Here is a 20,967-nt window from a genome sequence, read left to right as displayed (position 1 = left end):
TTTGAAATTCACATTCATTTTAAAAACATGAATTTTAAAAATTTATTACATAATTATCATTTTCAGTTATTGTATTTCAGAAAATTACTTATGCCTTTGATTGTTTAAAAATGCTAACCCAATTCACTATTTTGTAGAAATTTTGAGAACGAAACATTCAAACGCCGCCATTCCGCTATAAAAATATTGTCCTTGCTAAATTTAAAATTCAGTTAACCAATTCTATTTGAATTTAACAAACATGAGAAGGAAAATATATGTTTTTTTCTTCAAATCTCTAACATAAATATAAGACATTTTGCAAAAAATGATTCATTTAGTCAGAAACATACTGAACAAAATAGCTGGAAATAAATAATTCTTCAAAGTTTTTTTTTAATTTAGATATTTCGGATTTCCAAAGTTTTGGCATGAGCGTGAGCGTCACTAAAGAGAGACATAATTTATCGAAAGGCGCATCTGGTGTATAAGATTAGCATTATGACCCCTGGGTAGAGGCCTCTGCTGGTGGACTAATAGTTCCCTTGGGTCTCTACAGCCAACTAGCTAAGTACTTCGGTACTAGCTTTAAAAAACGGACATGTATTTAAATTCTGTGGTACAATTTAGAAATTTATTTCAAAACGAATGGTTATCTCCCTCATGCATAGCTCTGATCCTTCGACGTATTTGGCTCCGATCTTTGGATCTCCCTTTTTTCAGTTCCTCAAAGTTTTTATTTGATTATTTCGGATTTCCAACGTTTTAATTTGGTATGGGCATCACTGAAGAGACATAATTTGTCGAAATGCGAAACCTGGTGCATCAAAATTGGTACCTAATAAAATAGATAATATCAAACACTTTTTTTAAGTTGTTGAAGTTAATGTAAATGATTATTGTCATTATATATTAGAATGCTCTATACTATTACTAGTACTCAGTGATCGATGTCCTGCTTATTAACCTCTCAAAACGTTGTTGTCTTTTCATATTCTATTCCAGACAGTGTTAAGAATCTTGCTTAAATACATTGCAATGTGCTTTTTCTCTTCATTTTCTGCAGAGATAATCATCTCAAACATGAATTAATTTCTTTCACTCACTTGGGATTACATGTACCTAGTGTATCCGTTTCTCATATTATGCTTCCAATGTTTTGGGCCACTGCTCTTATGCCATATAAATCCCTGCTGTTTTCTTCTAACTGTTCTTACTTCCTTTTTGTTTCTTCCTTTTTTTTTTTTTTTTTTTTTTTTTTTTTGGCATTCAGGTCTTTGTCTGGGTAAAATATTATTTGTCACTCTGGTTTTGGTCTGATTAGAACATCCTCGATCAATCGATCAATGTTTGTTTTCATTTTTTTTTCCATTTGAGGTGGGGTTTTTTTTTCATCTATCTAAGTGTTTTTTCTAGCTTTAACAACATCTTTTCTGCTATTTTTATAATTATTATTTTTGGGTTTCGCTTTACTAAAACTGTTACATAGGATTTTGCCAATGTTATGTGATTCTTTAGGAATCCTGAATTGTCAGCTCAGCTTGCAAGGCGGACTCTTTTCAAAATTCATTTTCCGGTCTGTGTATGTTTGATTTTTGTTGTCTAGAACCTAATAATTTATCTAAATACTCCTCCTATCCCTATCTTGTTTTGCTTTAAAAATTATATCATAGGCTTGTTCGTATGACCTTGATTTTCCATTGTTCTAGTGATATTTAATCTCTAATTTTCGAAAAATTTCTTATTTCTACATACGATTTTTTTTTTTTTCACGGATTTTTCAGCATGATTTTTATGTATCCCAGTCATTTACAGAGATCTTCTCTGATATTTAGATTTTAAATTCGATTATCATCAAAGTACCTTCTTCGTCCTTCTGTTCCTCTTTCTGAGTTTTGCCAGTCTTATTTCAATTTTCCATGTAGTGGATGGTAGTCTGAGCTTTCTTCTGCTCCTCGTTTTACTCTTAAATAACCTGGGCTTTGCATCTCTGACGCATCATTATCAGATCATGTAGTTTTGTTGTTGTTGTTTCTCCCGAAAGTCTATCTGACAACTACAAAATGTTAATATATTCATTCATTAGTGAGAGCTTGTAACTGTACGTTCAATTCGTTTGTTAATATTCAGCAAAAGGTTCTCCATGCCAATTGCGTTCATGTCCCGAGATGCGCCATATCTTCCCATTATTTTCTCTCTGCATTCGTTGCCTTATCCTATCTTTGCATTCATATAACATTCATATATTGATATGTCGCTTTGAAATTTCTTCCCACCATTGTAATGCATGCAATTTATACTTTATTGATTAACAGTTGGAAAAAAAGTATTGCGGGGTTGAATTCCGTTATTGAATCGTCAATTTGCTTCACTTTTAAAGCAAACTGATTAATATACCTTGTTCAAAGCTTAGTTATGCCAATATACATCACGAACGGCAAAAACATAGTTAACATGACAATAAGTCAATCATATGTGAGGCCCATTAGAATAGAAATATTGCCATTTCCTTTAAGCCTCAGCCATCTTGGAAATGGTTGAAATTGCGATGGCCAACGATAATGTTGGAAAGAGTATATTACTCCCAAGTGAATTATTTTGGTGAAATTTTGATGCTAGCCTCTATACTGACAAGACAACAATCCTTCCTTAATTATTACATTAATTTAAAGGATGATTCTAATACAGAGTACACTTGATAGGTACATATAAATTAAAATCTTCTTTTTTTATGCATAAATTGCATGAAATTATATCAAACAGAGTTACTCATAAGCTGTGTTTCTTTTTTTACATTTCCAAAAAAGGTATTCCATGTAACGGAACATGTCAATTGTAGCTACTGCTTTGCTTGAAACAAAAAATGTATTCAGTACCTTCCAATAATTGATCAAAAAGAATCGTTTGTAACAATGGATGTAATCAAACGATTGTGAAATTGTAGAAGATTTTAAAGATTTAGGTGTTTTTCGTGTATTTCAGAGTAAGCTTTTAAACTTCACATAATGACTCTAATTTTTGTAAATTTGAATAAAACAACCCAGTGTGGACTTTACATGTCATGTGATATGTATATAATGTAAGGAAATTTATGTCTTCACTTAGTATCCCTTGCATAACACATTGCATAATTCTTTGGTACCTCCTTTAAAATTTCAAGGTTATTGGTTGAACTATCTCGTAGTAAATTGTGTAATCACAGCTCACATCTAAGACTTTTTCGTGCGATTAAGCAATATAAATTAGCAAATAAACAAGTTACTTTGTTGGACTTTTGAATGTAGTAACAAACGAATAAACGTTGGTCGGGAAAATGTACTTCTGAAATTGAAAGCAAATTTTGTGCATATTTATTAACATATATATATATATATATATATATATATATATATATATATATATATATATATATATATATATATATATATATATATATATATATAAAATTATTAAAATGAAAATGTGAATTGTTAGCGATTGCAAATTTTGAGTCATCAAAACACGAGTGGATGCTATGCTTGGCGTTGCCAGTATTTTAGACAGCGATATAATTAGGAGTTTAAAATATTAACTTTTCAGAAATTAAATCATAAAACACTTGTTGCCCAAATGCATAAACACAACAAAATAACATGTCTCGATATTTCCCTGTAATTATATATGCAAAAGTTTTTAACTTACTTTATTTTAATTCTTTCGTCCGAGAGATTACTAAAAACCACAAGAAGACCGACGATGAAAATGAAACAAAATCCATCGACAGGGGAATGGGATCCCACCTCTGATTTCTTTCTCAGTAATCTGTATTTGTTCTACTCAGTATATGCATGTTTTAATCACATTTCTGAGAATGTTCACTGTTCGTTATACTATAAAAGAGGAATACACTGCGGAGCTTTTAATTTCACTATGTTCGCGATAAAAGTATTTATCTCGAACATTTATTAATCGTGAATATTCATTTGACAAACATATCAGTGTATTTTCATTTATCATAAGCGCTATACATAAAAAAAATCTTCTTTCGTATTAGTAGTAAAGATATAAATCATTGAAAATCATTTAGAAAACGTAGCACAGTTAAGGATATAAAAAGGAGGCGGGGTCTAATTTGTACGGGAAATGTTAACTATGACATCATACAAAACTAACAATTCTTAAAATTACAACAAAATGAAATGATTTGCTATTTTAAACTGTAGGAAACCATCAGATTACATAACAACTTACTATAACATGCTGTTTTGTCAATAGTTAAATCCTAAACAGCAAGGTATAAACAAGTCACTGATCGCAATGCACTTGTCGATATGACGTCATTTCGTAAAACTTGACGAGATTTGTATGCAGTGAGAGGCGGATCAAGTAATATATTAACAACGAAAAATATATTTTATAATTAAATGAAATATTATTTGCAAATATTTGAAAGGCCAATAATTTAGAATTAATGTCTTCTTTATGATTTTATTCATATATTTTCCGTACATTTCCTATTTAAGTGATATTTAAGTGTATATTTGTATGCAGGTACATCGGAAGGTAATGTAAAGGTCTGAATAAATCAATCTAGAGCAAGTGGATACACTCAATGGATCACAATAAGCTTTTACAAATAAACTCTACAAGTATTAAGGTATTTGAAAAGTGCTGCGATCTTAGTGAAATCTTGAAAACGAATTAATTATATATATATTTAATGTCGTTGACCAGCAAAAACTTGAGCATGCAGTCATACAAACATGATTTTAACAATTAAATAGCAGAATATATAAAGGATCGCAGCACTTTCGAAACAAAAATGCGTGTTGAAAATATTTATGCGCTTAGAAATTTAACTTGGTTATGCCCTAGCACCAGTGAAATTTATAGGTGACCCCAGTACGTGCTAAATCACGTGACTGTCACATCACCTGACAAGTTTAAATATAAAATCTAATCGTCCACAATATGTAGTTAATAACAACAATTACATATGTCCGATATAAATAAAGTTCTAAAAAGAATCGCTATCCTGATTAAGAATATATTTTTAATCACAAAAATCGCCGATATTTCCATTGTGCACCTTAACTGTACTGCGAACGGAGTAAATTAATAATATCTGGTAAAAGTTGGTTACTTTGTTACAGATAATTTCCCATAGATTTCTTTGCTTCTAAAGATATTTAGAAAACGTAGAAAATCGAACATGTTAAACACGTGGAATTTAAGACATTTAAAGTATTTGTGTTTCATGTTATAAGGCAGTTTTTCTTTCCAGTGGGAATTCTTAATGGAACTATTTTCCTCTTTTGTTGCCGCTGGCGCATGGTTAAAGCGTTTGCTCTAGACTCCCTGAGTAAGGAGTCCATCCTTACATGGCGGGTTCGAATCCTACTGTGGTACGGAGATGAGTTCTTCAAATGAGACCGTATAAACCGAGGTCCCGTGTCACAGCAGGTAGCTGGCACGAAAAAGATCCTTCACTGCTCAAAGGCCGTAAGTGTCGAGAACAGGTCTTTTGTAAACCTCCTGGTAGATGTGATGTCCGAATATGAGTAGGAATATTAACGAAGGGACAATTTGCAGCTCTCCATCGGCAAGTGGTGGCGTCTCCATATGAGTGAAAAAATCTCGAGAGGGACGTTAAACAACAAACATATAAGAACTACTCTGCAAGATGTAAATGTAGTCTTCACAAAAAAAAAATATGTTGTTAAATTTTTTTCTCATTGTGGACCTCGATTTGGATGAAGGCCACCGACGCAGCAGTTTTGACACGACATGTCACGAAGGACATTGTCTGACGCACTGTATTCATCTCCAGTGCGCTTGCTGCGCGTTGATTAGAAATAGGCTGACACTAATTGCAACTTTTGTCATTTATTTAATTTTGGATCTCAAAAATTAAATTCCGCTAACAAAACTGTTATTCTGTTGGTTAATTTACACAATTTGTCAGGACAAATATCTAAAGAAAAATTGTGGTTTTATCAAATTTGGTTTCAAAAAATGTACCGTCTAAAACACGAACATTAATGGTGTATTCATTCACAATTCCTATGATTAAGTCCTTAAAATTCTTAAATGGGAAAGAGATTTTGAAATCTGTAGAAAAACCATCCTATTTAAATATAATAAAATGTTTGTTCTTTATTCGTTTACTACTGTTTAAATTTTATATATATTTTATAGATATTTTTCATATTTTAAAGGTTTTATTGCAATGCAAATTTTAATGTGACAATTGACATAATACATACACTGAGAACCAATTAAAATTTTATGTTTTAAAAAAAAATATGTTTTTCAAATGTAGATCAGGATGTCACAATACTTTGGTAAGAAAGTAATTATGATGAAAAATACTATATGATTCCTAAAAAATATTTTTTATATGGTACAATTATTTATGTGCTATGTCAATCTAACCTTTTGAAAATCATATGACTACTTTAGTGATAAAAGATTTTTATTTAAATCAAAAATTAAATAAGTGATAATTTAATTTTTTTAAAACTGCCTGATTGAAATAAGATATGGAAGTAACATAAAGAATAAACACTTTAAAACATCATCTTAGAAAAAGAAACCCTTTAAGGTCAAGATCTAGTAAATGAGCCCAGTCTGTCTTTTGGTGGTAGATAGTTTTATGACGTCATAATTGATTTAATCTTATTTTTTTCCGTATTTTACGACTATAACAGAATTAAGTAGATTTTCATGGAATTCAATTTGAAATCATTTCAAAAGGAACCCCGATACCTATATTCAATTTAATATCATTTTAAAGAAGAGGTCAAGAAGATATGAAAAACCGTTTACTGAGAGACTGTAGACAATATTGATACATTTTATTTGTCTGAAATGGAGAAAACTCCCATTTTTATACCTGATTTTCTTCATTTTTCATTGAAAAGGGCAGTTTAAAATATGTTTTTTTTTGTTGAGTTTATCTAAACATTATGCCCCGATACACCTCAATTTATTTAGCTATAACTGTAATAGATTAAAAAAGGAATTTGTTTCTCCAACTTTAGAAATCTGTAGGCACTCTTCATTTACTAGATCTTGACCTTAAAACTTAAAAAAGAAAACATCTTACCATTTGAAAAAAAAGCAACATTCCGGGCGTCTTCCATTAAGCACTGTGTGAGGAACAGTCCATTCCTAAATCTTCTACATAGTCGATAAATATTCTATTTTTCCATGGAATATACTGTATGTGAATCTTTTCTGTATTCTAGCTCTACAAAATATATGGTCAAGAGCAGTACTAAATCCATTGATAATAACTTGAACTTGTGAAAAAATATTAAACCTCTCTCTCTCTCTCTATCTCTCTCTCTCTCTCGACATGTACTAATTGAAGATGGTCACACCAAAAGAAAATATAAAATGATGTCACAAATTTATTGCAAAATATTATGAAGTTTTAAAATCCAAACGAACAGTATGATTCATACTAAAAATCAATCAAACGAAACGAACAAAATAAAAATGTCCAAAAGCATAATTTTAGAGAAACAGAGAGGTTACTTTGCTTTATGCAATTTTTTTGTTTTTATAGTAATCGTGATAAACTAAGTTCACGCTAACATATGATTAGATCAAATACATTTAGAGTAATGACCCAAAATGTGTTACTGTAACATTACACTTATCGGTTTATCAGAAAGATTGCGTTAAATTTAGACTGAGCTAATTTCTGTTAAAATATGGTGGAAGTTCAAAATCCCTTCTTTTTCTATTATTTTTTAAGTATATGATCTATAACTTTGTTCTAATTATCGACATATCTAAATATGGCCCACTCAAAACATTTTGTTTCAAAATGATGGTATACACAAAGACCATGAAAAAGAGAATGAATAAATTGAATTACATCACTTCGATTCTTGAAAAAAGAAAAAAAAATCACCAATTTCTAGATTCATTTTGTCTCCGCCAACAATTTTCTGTGTTTTGAATTTTTATGAAGTTTCATTAAAATCAATTTGCTAAAAGGAAACTTTTCTCTTTGGTTTCGTAAAGCATCACAATCTTTTTCATAAACTTTTTAATATTGCATTTGTTATCCTTCATTTCTAGTGTCCTTACCAAACTTTGCGCCAACGGATTTACGGATTTTTTTAACTCTTGACCTTTAACATAACCAGTGAAATCCTAGAAATAATCTACATTTCCCTGTCCCATAATATAAGCAAATGCTCTAGAAGATTATTGTTTGTCGTGAAGACGTTAATATTTAATTGTTGTTTTTTGTACGTTTGTATTTTAAAAACTTTGACGCAACGTTTTTGATCATGCAGAACATGTCATTGATGTTTATCAGGAAAGTATTTCGAAACAGTTTGCATTTAAATAACACAAAATTACGATAAAAATAAATAAATAATAAATTCTGAGAAGAGTAGGCTTACCCTGTTTACCGACCACATAGAGGCTGTTCTTAGCTTACAGACAGAAAAAGAAGAGAAAAAAAAACACGAATAAAAAAAAATCCCTCAACTTAGTTGATTAAAGCAGATGACTACCAAAACATATTATATAGATATAGGTGGGGTTTGGGTTAATGTACCTTTTAATTTACCGAAACTTCAAAACTAGTTCTCTGTCGAACGATGTTTTCTTTTCTTCGTTTTTTAACGTAGATAATGAAAGTTCATAAAATCTTTTGTTCAATTTTTTTTCTTTCATTTTCAATATTATTATCCAAGCATAAGTAAAGTCAGATTGTATATAAAATCTTCTCGGAGGGATCAGAACCAAAGAGAAAGTCTGAAGAGCATACAATTTAACTTGAATTTACATTTTAAGAAATACATGTATGCGTGTCTTGCCATTAAAATTGTCTATATGCTTATCTTTTTTGTATCTAATTGTTACCTTAAACAGACATCTTGCAATAATTATAATCTAAAATAATGTTTGAAATGAAGCTTATCCGTCCAATATCACATATAGGCATTAATTTGCATTTGTACTAGCATCATGACAAAATTGTTCCTCTCTGAGTTATCATTTTCGCTATCATTTGCATTAAAGCATTCATAGATATCTTCCAGAAATACAAGAAAAATCTATTCATTTCTATTTTTTTCTTATTGATTATTTTTTTCGTTCGCAGCACAGAAATATATGAACACTGCTAGCATATTAAGTAAGTCACTGAAAGAGCTCTGTTCTCTACGAAATCAACTGCAGGAGAAATTCGTAAAAAATAACATTTTATATCATAAATACACAGAAAAGAAGTCATGATGAAACAGCAGATGAATGGGATAAGCTGCATTTTTATATGTTAGGTTAATTACAGTTCATTTTATTCACCATTTTCATTAAGCAGACATCAGGATGAATTGTGCACAAAAGGTTATGAAGAGGACGAATAAAGACAGTTATCTTACCAGAGGTTGAGTCCATGAAGAGGGTTCCGTGTTGCAATGTTACACATATATCTTTAATTCCAAAGTATTAGGGTAAGTTACATCATATTTTTTTCACATCTTAATATTAGTTCATAGACATCTTTACAAGTGACGCTACTTATATAGAAAGCATAATTTTGTTGCAGCCAATGCAGGATCCATGAATGGTTTATACTCAAAAATTGGTGATTATTTTGAAAATATCAAAATGCTGTGGACATAAAACAAAAGAAAAAAATGCACAACCAGCATGCACTTTCATAATGATCACAGGTAAAACATATCGTAATGTTAAATGAATGCTGCCTGCATTCCCTTGTTTCTTTTATTTAATCATTTAATTAATTGCTATGGCCTGTAATTAGATATTAAAGAAAATGACAAATGGTTATCATGAACCTGGACAAAATAAACAGGAGACCTTTACAGAGTTAGATTTAAAGGTGTCAAAAACAAATATCAACAATTAAGTTTTTATCCCAATTAAATTCAACAAGCACACTAGTCAAGTATTTGCAATTAATGCCGAACCACTATTTTTGGAGAGAATTTGCATTCAGGTACAGCTCTTGGTTCTTCATCATAATTTGCAGTTTCCTGTGCTTAGTCCCCGCCCCTCGTTAGCAATAGTCAGTTTACTTAAAAATGTGACCTGTCTAACCTTACTGGAACATATATAAAGAAAAATTCCTCGGAAAACATTATACCCTTTCCTTCGCAATCCTGAGAAACAGCTAGTGGGAAGACAGAGAAATATATCCACCTGGTGAGAATTATTTATCATTTACTTCAACTTCAACTCTTGTGTTCATGGGTGTTTAAGTGAATAGTATGCTTCTAATATTTAGTTCGATCAATGTGTTCCTATTTGCTTAAATGTACTTGTGCAATTGATTAATGAGCATTACTACAAACATTTTTTCCTATTTCACTTTTTTTCCTTTATGATTTCTCTGTTGCTTTCTTTCTTTGTCAAAATCAATTTCACAATGTCCAATTACCCTTATGCAAAAATTAACAATTATCGTTTTTAAAAAGTCTTATTTAATTAGTATTTTTTGTTATTATCTTAGTTATCCGACCTTAAAAGATAATCATGAACCGTGATGTAGAGATCAAAACGACTCATGTTGTTAAATAAATTCATTATTATTTGCATTATATGGCGTTTAATTAAAGTCAGTCGTACTACATGTAACATGTTGGAATGCTTTCATATGTCACTTCTAACGGACCAGGTTTAAAATAAAGTCATGACTGTGTCTTTTCTATATTTGATGAAGAAGGTTTAAAAACAAATGACTTCAGTTAAATTTAAATTAACATGAAATGTGAATTTTAATCATATGTAAACATCATAAAGTTTTGTTTTTAAAATGATTACTAAGTGTGTATGCTATTCTTTTAAGCTACAATCAATTTATCATTTGATAATCCAAACACTTTTGTCAATTAATTTAATTTATTTGTAAGTTATCTTTTAAATTTTTTGTTGTTGTTTTTTTTCTGTGTTGATATGTATGTTTCTTTTTGATTGTTTGTTTATTTATTTGTTTCGGAGAGGGGGGCTCTGTTATTTCCATTATTATTATCAATATTTTGGTGGTGGTGGTGGTGGCGGCGGTTGTGTGTTTTGAAATCGACTACTGTTAGTGGTTATTTTCTTTAGAAAGAATCTTGTATGATAATTATACAATAAAATGATAGCATTGGTACAAATATTGATCTTTAATGGAAAGACACTTCTGGTATTATCAATTAGAGTTTTAAACATAAAAGGGTCGAGTTCATGATACGTGCATTGACCATATAAGGGTAGAAAATGTTTATATTTTATTTAATTGTTTTTGACAATCTGTGTGATTTCAAACTGTGATATAAAAGTCGTGTCCGGACCAAAGCTTTGCATTTAACTTACGAAGGGTGGTGATCAGGCTCTTGGATCAAGAAACAGACTTAGACATGTTTGAATTTTATTCATCAGTAAGTTGGTTAGTAACTGTCAAATCAATCCCCATATTTGCAGATAACAGGATTTTTGCGATATTGAACACTTTTATTTAGAACTGTTTGACTTAAACATTATTTATCAAAATTACATTTTAAACTTCAACAATAAGATGCATTAAAGAAAATTGTGAGACGTCATAGAGATAAAAAAGGAGGGATACCTCTCCTCCTAGATATCAGATTCCATTTCTGTAATTTCCAGGGGTCCGTGTCTTATGCCCTATTCATAGACTTGGTTTTTTTTTTTTTTGGTTTTTTTTTTTTTTTTTAGATTTTTTTTTTTTCAGATCGATCACTCTTTGTTTTCTTTACTCTTTTAAAGCGACTAACAAATCTCTTATCTTATTGAACGAAAATATTCTTTGTCTTGAAAAAAAAAAAATCTCACGAGGAATTTTCGATTTAATGAGTGTATATTAACATTGTTTCCAATCACATAAAAAAACAATTTTGAAAGCTTTTCCACAATATTCAAAACAAAACATTAGATCCATTGATGTTAAAATACATGAATGATTATCTTAACCATCTAAGTTTTTTTTTTCTTTTTTTTTTTGAAAAAAGAATATCTCAGAACAATTGCCTTTTAACTGCTCCATGCAGTACAGCATTCTCACGTGGTTGCAAAACGATAGTCTTCAATTTCTCTTACTGTACAACGATGGAGTAATAAATAAATCATCACTGTTTTTTTTTTTAATTTTTGACAAATCGCTACCTTGTAACGAAATTATTTCAATTCATGCCTCATCATGTTCTCTGCGAAGCAGTATTTATGATGCATGTAATTAATCCTTTATTAAGAAAAGCTAGTGGTACAGCAACTTATAATTAGCAATATTCTGATTACCGTATTTCATTAATACATTTACTTCCTCGTTTTGTTATTTTAGAAATTCATCCACTTGGGTTTATCAGGAGATGCGGACGTTTTTGTTCCTTTTGCTTATTTGCCTCATCGTTGGAGATGCTTTGGCCAGAAGAAGTAAGTTTATAGTATTATCATGCGAGTACATAAGCAATCAGGGAGATACAGAAAGACAGCTAGAAAGACAGAAAGATCAGGAGCAAAAGTGTTGGAATATCAACTACATTTATTTTTATATGAGGGCCGTTCAATAATTACGCAAAGTTGCTGCACAGCAAAAAAAAAATTGAAGACATAATCAAGCAAAAGTCAAACATAATATAAAGATTCTTTAGTTATATTGTCATCAAAATTTCATATAAAAATATTATTAATTGATTTCAGTTTTGGGTATTTTAACAAGACATATCACGAGGTACAGTTAAATCTTTGGTGTGACAGGCATTATTAAAATTGTGAGCTTTCATTTTCTCAACATTTTCCCTTTGTGTTTGATACTATTTAGTTTGGGTTACCTTTCCCATTCAGCATTAACATCAACATTGCAATTCTGGTACAGCTTAAAAACTATAAACATAGTAAAGTATGTTCTTGTTTGTTTTAAACACAAGTCCAAATTTCTGAAAAAAAAAATTGTGTGACATCACGGATCGGTCACCTTCAATCACGTTCTTTACAGTTTAGATAAAGTTTTAGTCGATGATCTTTCCTACCCTCGCGGATTGCCTTTTCAAGCGTCTAAACGTCTAGGATTATCTTTGGCCATTTTTTAGACATAAGTCGGGAACACCGCTGGTTTATTTGATGTTTCAAGAAGAATATTGTAGGTATATGTTGGGATTTTCTTGAGCATCACACGTAATTTAACAAAAATGTGCTGTTCTGTCATATCAGGAGACGTTATATTTTTGCAGTTGTTTTCATAGGGATCACATCGGAGAAGAAAATCACAGTATTTCTGTTAATGCATTAAGTATTGCGACCATAATCTAAATACATACTAAAAGAACAATAAAAAGAAACCTAAGCTTAAATTGTCGAATATTAGCGCGAATTATAGAAAAAAGATCTGGATTCCAGTCATTTATTTTTCACATTTTTTGCCGTGCTCCATACACCATCAGCATTATTAAAACAGTAATGATTTAAGAAGAAATTAATGAAAATAAAAACAAAATACCAGAAATTTGCTGGAATCTTGAAGAGATATGGTTCTGTGAAATTTCATTACTATTTGACGTTTATAAGCGTGAAAATAGCAGAGCCTGCGTAATTTTTTAACAACCCTTGTAAAATCTACATTTATCAAATACTATAGAAATGTTATTTATGTATTATTCTCTATCGTATGTATATGATATTAAGGTCAGACGACACGTTCCCCAAATATATGTTTTGTATACCTTGGTATCATGCAAAAAAATATTCATTATTGTCATTCTCTTGTGACTTCTAAATGGTTTTCAATATGTTTTAAAAAGTAAGTACACCAAAAATTGTAACATTGGCAATTCAATAGATTACCCACAAGTATTATATAGGAAATATAACCCTCTGGTATCTTGCCCAAATGCCTGGTAAGATGCCTCAATTTTTGGTGAGGAAATTTGTTTAAGTAGCGATACTTCTTTGACAAATTCTTGGGGAAAATTATATATTTTCAAGGAACGTGTTGTCTGACCCTAACTGCATGTTAACTAAAAGAAGCAACACCTATGCAATAACGTTGTTATATCACAGGCCGGTGTAAAAAGAGGGCTAAACTAGGAGACAAGTGTAAATATGAAGAGAAAATCAGAGGCCGATGGAGGCAAAGGTCATGTGCTGCCGACGAAATTTTTTCGGGGGCAAGTTGTGGATGTGAAATTGACTGTAAGTAGAAATATCTAAAAATCAGTTTTGAGAATAAGTGTCAAGACTGAAAAAAAACCCTATAACTTGCAGGGTTTTTTTTTTTTGGGGGGGGGGGGGTCCTTTGTTGTCTGGTATTTTTACCCGAATGTCCCTCTCGTAACAATTTTTGAGCAATATGTTAATGTAAACGTTAATTTAACTTGAATGCAATTTGTAGTCTCCCTTGGTCTCTTTATAGAATTACATAAGTAATTAATAGAGTACTTTAAAAGGGTTATGGATCACTTAAGTATCCGCACTTAGTTTACGAGTCGTTCTCAGACTTTAAAATAAATTTTATAATTTTACGTTTATTTTCTTGTTTCAAGTACTTTTTACTATATCATCAATTGTACAAGAAAACATGAACTTTCATTTTCTTATTTAAAATAAACTACGCTGCAGACAATTAACCTCGTCTACACACTATGAACAGATCTTTTAACCTCTTTGGGAAACATTTATTTATTTGTTGTTTAACGTCCCTCTCGAGAATTTTTCACTCATATGGAGACGCTGGGAAACATTTGATTTGTACACTTATATTCTGCAAAATGTTTTATTACTGAAAAGAAAAGGGTATGCCTAATATATTGCATTCCTTCGAGCACTTTCTTTAAGATATAGTTTCGATATAGCAATATTATAATTCTCTTTTTAGCAATACGTTTAAGGTATCCGATCCATAATTGCTCAGATTCAATGAATCTGAATGCATAACAGATATATATTGGCTGAATACTCAGTATATGTAGACATAATCTTAATGTTTTAGTATCAATATGTAAGAGCGGATTGTGTCCTAATTTTTGACCTTGTCCTGTCCTTGAAGAGTTATCCCCCTTTGCTTTTAATCAATAAAAAATCAATTCTAAAATAGTCTACCTGGTAAAAAATTAGTTTTCAATCGTTTTTCTATTCCTAATAATTAAACACATCTTTCCACCAAAGCATTTTTTTGATATTCTTAGTATTTAAATTTTTATTCTCAAATATTTGCTTGTCCCCATAGACCTCAATGCATTCTTCATTAATTAATTACTGCTTAGGTAATTATATTTTTGAAAATTTCTCTTGGTAAATCTTTTTCTACTTTAAAATGCTTTGAATTCATTTCCGAGTATTTAATACAGGATGGATATTTAAAGTTAGAAAATAATGTCCTTTTATGGATCGGATACCTTAAGAAGAAAATATGTGGTAAGAATGATTAAATAAAATTTGAGTGATGTTGGATTCTTCTTGTATAAGGGGAGGCAAAATACAAGAGTTTGGTGAAAAACGGAGGCAATGGTGGAAATGGAGAGAATGGAGGAAACGGAGACGGAGGCGATGATGGCGAAGACGACGAAGACGACGGTGGCGATGACGGAGACGATGGTGGTGATGATGGAGAGAACGGGGATGGTGACGGTGATGGTGACGATGATGATTATGGAAAATATGATGGTGATTATGGAGAAGATGATGGAGACGATTCTGCAAGTAGTAGCTCCAGCAGTGAATCAGGAAGTAGCTCAAGCAGTGGATCAGGAAGTGATTCCGACAGTGGATCTGGGAGTGGATCAGACAGTGGTTCAAGTAGTGGATCAGGAAGTGGATCAGACAGTGGATCAAGAAGTGATTCTAGTAGCGAATCAGGGAGTGGATCAGACAGTGGATCTAGCAGTGGTAGTGACTCAGGAAGTGGAAGCAGCGAAAGCAGTGATGACTCAGGAGATTCTTCAGATTCTGGATCGGGATCTGGAAGTGGATCTGGATCTGAGAGTGACTCGGGAAGTGGTTCGAGTAGTGGATCTGGAAGTGGATCAGGAAGTGATAGTGATTCAGGAAGCGGTAGCAATGAAAGCTCTGGATCTGGGAGTGACTCAGGATCTGGAAGTGGATCAAAAAGTGGATCAAGATCTGGGAGTGGATCAAGCAGTGGCTCTGACAGTGGTAGTGACTCAGGAAGCGGAAGCGATGAAAGCTGTGATGATGACTCAGGAGATAGTTCAGATTCTGGATCAGGGTCTGGAAGCGATAGTAGTTCTGGTAGTGGCAGCGGTTCAGGATCTGGGAGTGGATCTGGGTCTGGAAGTGGAAGCTCTGGAAGTGACAGTAGTTCAGGAAGTGGATCAAGTAGTGGATCAAGTAGTGGATCAAGAAGTGGATCAAGTAGTGGATCTGACAGTGGGAGTGGATCTAACAGCGATGATGACGATGATGATGGTGATGATGATGGATTGGAATATGATGGCAACGGAAAAAATGGGAACAAATACGGCAAAAAAAGATATTCTAAAATACTCAGGGCACTGAAAGGTGGAAGGGGAAATAAAAAAAGAAATGGCAAGGATAAAGGAAATGGCAAGGGAAACGGATGCGGACCTGATGGCAAAGGACCTGACTGTGACAATGGTAATAAAAAAGGCAAAGGCAATGGCGGGAATGAAAAAGGAGGTAGAAATGGAAAGAACAAAAGAAATGGCAAAGAGAACGGAAATGAATGCGGTCCAGACGGAAAAGGACCTAATTGTAACAATGGAAATGGTAATGGTAACGGCAAGGGAAATGGTGGAAAGAGAAGGAAAGGAAATGGTAAAGGAAATGGTAATGGTAATGGAAAGAATGGAAATGGCAATGGATGCGGACCTGATGGAAAAGGTCCTGGTTGTGAAAATGGTAATGGAAAAGGTAATGGAAATGGCAATGGCAATGGGTGCGGACCTGACGGAAAAGGACCTGGTTGTGGAAATGGTAATGGAAATGGCAATGGTAATGGATGGAATGGTGGAAACGGAAATGGTAATGGCAATGGATGCGGACCTGACGGAAAAGGACCTGGATGTGGAAATGGTAATGGAAATGGCAATGGTAATGGAAATGGCAATGGTGATGGAAATGGCAATGGTAATGGCAATGGACACTATGGAAATGGTAATGGCAATGGATGCGGACCTGACGGAAAAGGACCTGGTTGTGGAAATGGTAATGGAAACGGCAATGGAAATCGAAATGGAGGGAATGGATACTATGGAAATGGTAATGGAAAGGATAATGGAAATGGAGGGAATGGATACTATGGAAATGGTAATGGCAATGGAAACGGAAATGGAAATGGCAATGGAAATGGCAATGGAAAGGGTAATGGGAATGGAGGGAATGGACACTATGGAAATGGTAATGGAAATGGATGCGGACCTGACGGAAAAGGACCTGGTTGTGGAAATGGTAATGGAAACGGCAATGGAAATGGCAATGGAAAGGGTCATGGAAATGGAGGGAATGGATACTATGAAAATGGCAATGGGAAGGGTAATGGAAATGGAGGGAATGGATACTATGGAAATGGTAATGGCAATGGAAATGGAAATGGCAATGGAAAGGGTAATGGGAATGGAGGGAATGGATACTATGGAAATGGTAATGGAAATGGATGCGGACCTGACGGAAAAGGACCTGGTTGTGGAAATGGTAATGGAAACGGCAATGGAAATGGCAATGGAAAGGGTCATGGAAATGGAGGGAATGGAAACTATGGAAATGGTAATGGAAAGGATAATGGAAATGGAGGGAATGGATACTATGGAAATGGTAATGGCAATGGAAACGGAAATGGAAATGGCAATGGAAATGGCAATGGAAAGGGTAATGGGAATGGAGGGAATGGACACTATGGAAATGGTAATGGAAATGGATGCGGACCTGACGGAAAAGGACCTGGTTGTGGAAATGGTAATGGAAACGGCAATGGAAATGACAATGGAAAGGGTCATGGAAATGGAGGGAATGGATACTATGAAAATGGCAATGGAAAGGGTAATGGAAATGGAGGGAATGGATACTATGGAAATGGTAATGGCAATGGTAACGGAAATGGAATTGGCAATGGAAAGGGTAATGGGAATGGAGGGAATGGATACTATGGAAATGGTAATGGAAACGGAAATGGAAACGGCAATGGAAATGGAAATGGAGGGAATGGATACTATGGAAATGGTAATGGCAATGGATGCGGACCTGACGGTAAAGGGCCAGGTTGTGGAAATGGTAATGGAAACGGAAATGGGAAGAATGGAAACCCAGGGTATTGGCAGAAACCCGCAGTTTCTGGGGCATCACTCTCATCTGGAGGTGTTAAAAAGACACAATTACCAGTTTACCTTTTTAGAAGACCGTACTCTCTCAAAAAATATTCATATAAAACGCCTTGCAATCCCTCTGATCCAAATACAGTTTGCTAGCAGTCTTCCATGGGTATGTTTAAAATTATATTGTACTTTATGGTGGGCCTTGCAAAGTCTATCTTTTTAGATTTTTTTCATTTGTGAAATAATGTACATGTACGTTTTATAATTGTTTTGTACACATGACACAGTATTAAATATGTTTCAATAAAATGAATCATTGATATCGGGCATTCTCAAATTGTTTTGTGTTCTAGGGAGTTCACAGAAGATCAGAATCTTAACATCTGCATTTCAAAGCGTATCATATGTGTCCTTTTATGTTAAAATGAACACTTTTCATGTTTAATTTGTTTGTTGTTTAACGTCCCTCTCTAGAATTGTTCACTCATATGGAGACACAACCACTTACCGTTTGATGGCTGCAAATTTTGACAAATAGCATAGAGCATTGAAGGATCTTTTTCGTGCCAACACCTACTGCAACATGAGACCTCGGTTTACGCGGTGTCATGGGAAGGACAGGTCTCCACCTTCCGCAGTGCTATTCATGTTTAAAATGGCAACTGTACATTTCAACTGAACAGTCTTTCTTATTTCCATGAATTATTAATTTTTCATTCCTAACCATATCGGAAAAAATGTTGCCAGGGTTGATTGTTCTACACATTACTAGGAATAATATTTAAATTCATCTTTATTTACTCTATCAAATCATTTGATCTTTAATAAACTATTATAATAGTGATACTTTGATATTTTGATTTATTATTATAAAATGTAGTTAGATAAACATTTCATAGTCGGTTTACTTAATAGTAAAAAAAATGATACTTTGATTTACTGACGAAAATTTACTTTAATCAATATTTGAACTTCGATTAATTATAGTAAGAATTAATACTTTGATTTACAAATGCAAAATAAAGTTGAAAAAAAAGACCTTCCATTAACTTAGAAAAAAACTTTTAATTATTCCTTTTCCGTGTTCAAGATACCGAAGTTTATATTTTCTTTGATTTACTATAGTTAAATTTATAAAAAAAAAAAAAAAAAAATAAACTACAGTGTAGTTTCATAGAGTATTTATTTTAGGGTCTCTTACTTATTATTTTTTAAATCTATGCATCTACCTTTTTAGAAAAAGTAATGCTTACAAAATTTTAGCACTCAGTTTTGATTCAGCAAATTTTTGCTTAGAAACTATATTTTACGAAATCAACAAAAAAAAAAAAAAAAAAAAATTATTTTGACTAAATGGTTGTAAAGTGTGAATTGAATCATCTGAGAATAAGAATATTCGAGATCTCTCAATCTGTAATGCAGGCCTTTTCGTATCTCAATATATCGTTGATAAAATAGGCGCAGGTCCAGGATTTTGTGTCAGGAGAGGCGTTATTAGGTGGCAAGAGGTCTAGTGACCGCCAACATCTCCAGTGTGTCCAGGGCACTGTCCAGTTGGGACCCCTATAAGCAAAGTATTAAATCTAACAGTATTGTAAGCTTTTGAAAATCAGAAAACAGACAACCATCTTAGCAGTAATACATCGATTTATGACAGTGACACTATCTCTGAACTAATATTCATTGGATTGACTGGGGGCTGACTTCAGGAGCGCCCCACCTGATTCTCGCCTCTACCCCTTTTAATTATTATCTTACTTTGAGCAATTATCTATAAGAGTTGTTTTAAAAAATGGTCCTTTTTAACCATTTAAAAAAAAAATTCAAATCAAGCTGTTTCAATTATTTAACAGAAAATTTATCGGGTTTAGGCGCGGATCCAGGATTTTTTTTCCAAGGGGGGGGGGGGTTCCAACCCTGTTAAAAAAAAAACCATAAACTCTTTTCCCAAATGTTAAAAACATATTTCGAAGGTGATTTGGGGGTTGGGGTAGCAGCCGCTCAAATTTTAAGCTTCATATATATGACTTCTCATACCAACTTAATAGGGGTCCGCGTTTTCTAGGGGGGGTTCCATAATCGACAAATTCCAGGGGAAGGAGGGAGTCCGGACCCCCACCCCCCCCTCCCCGGCCCCGACCTATAGTAAACAAAAGTTTACTATAGTTAACTATAGTTTACTATAGTTAACTATGGTGATAAGATTAAAACTTTGATTTCCCATAATGATAACTATGAAAACTTTGATTTCCTATAGTGATCACTATGAAAACTTTGATTTACTAAAGTGATCACTATGAAAACTTTGATTTACTAAGTAAGTGATCAGTATGAAAACTTTTATTTACTACAGTGATTACAATGAAATCTTGGATATTTCATATTGATAACCTTGACACTATGAAAACTTTGAAATACTATAGTGTTTAACATGAAAACTTTGATTTACTAAAGTTATTACTCAAATATACTTGATATCATTGTAAATTATGGTTACTCTATATGTGTTCTTTACATGCTCAATAACATGAAATTATATTATTTACTAATAAAAAAAAGGCAATTTAAAAAAAAAAGCAAAACAATATTCATTTTAGAAATGTTCTATAGTAGAAATCTGAGAAACCCATAGTTTGTTTTTTTTAAAGAATAGGAAATTAAAAATAAAATTGAATGCAAAAAACGAATTGCATGCAAAGTGCATGGGATTATTTGAAATAGAAGACATCAA

At 32.7% G+C, this 20,967-nt stretch overlaps 1 protein-coding gene and 1 long non-coding RNA gene across 2 annotated transcripts; one reads left to right on the top strand and one right to left on the bottom strand.

The window, feature by feature from the left end:
- Positions 1-353: 353 nt before the first annotated feature.
- LOC133188969 (uncharacterized) lies at positions 354-9,535 on the bottom strand. The gene is made up of 4 exons (XR_009721360.1): positions 9,372-9,535; positions 7,067-7,210; positions 1,843-2,035; positions 354-817 (listed from the first exon to the last, which is right to left on the bottom strand). It is a non-coding gene; the product is annotated as an uncharacterized LOC133188969 (long non-coding RNA).
- Positions 9,536-10,105: 570 nt separating this feature from the next.
- On the top strand, positions 10,106-18,558 carry LOC133188527 (fibroin heavy chain-like). Its single transcript, XM_061323997.1, has 4 exons — positions 10,106-10,158; positions 12,296-12,387; positions 14,011-14,142; positions 15,415-18,558. Exons 2-4 carry the CDS (start codon positions 12,324-12,326, stop codon positions 18,387-18,389), a joined length of 3,171 nt encoding a protein of 1,056 aa, XP_061179981.1. The 5' UTR covers positions 10,106-10,158; positions 12,296-12,323; the 3' UTR covers positions 18,390-18,558.
- Positions 18,559-20,967: the final 2,409 nt, after the last annotated feature.

Source organism: Saccostrea echinata, unplaced genomic scaffold (genome assembly GCF_033153115.1).
Source record: "Saccostrea echinata isolate AGI-Se365-2 ecotype Australia unplaced genomic scaffold, CSIRO_AGI_Sech_v1 ptg000016l, whole genome shotgun sequence".
NCBI lineage: Eukaryota > Metazoa > Mollusca > Bivalvia > Ostreida > Ostreidae > Saccostrea > Saccostrea echinata.
The sequence above is the reverse complement of the archived record's forward strand: the minus strand, read 5'-3'. Positions and strand labels throughout refer to the sequence as shown.

Excerpts from the sequence above, each read along its gene's own strand:
- LOC133188527 (XM_061323997.1), top strand. The coding sequence starts at position 12,324 with ATGCGGACGTTTTTGTTCCTTTTGCTTATTTGCCTCATCGTTGGAGAT. Across the intron at positions 12,388-14,010 it reads AGATGCTTTGGCCAGAAGAA|GCCGGTGTAAAAAGAGGGCT; the intron begins GTAAGTTTATAG and ends GTTATATCACAG. Across the intron at positions 14,143-15,414 it reads TTGTGGATGTGAAATTGACT|GGGAGGCAAAATACAAGAGT; the intron begins GTAAGTAGAAAT and ends TTCTTGTATAAG.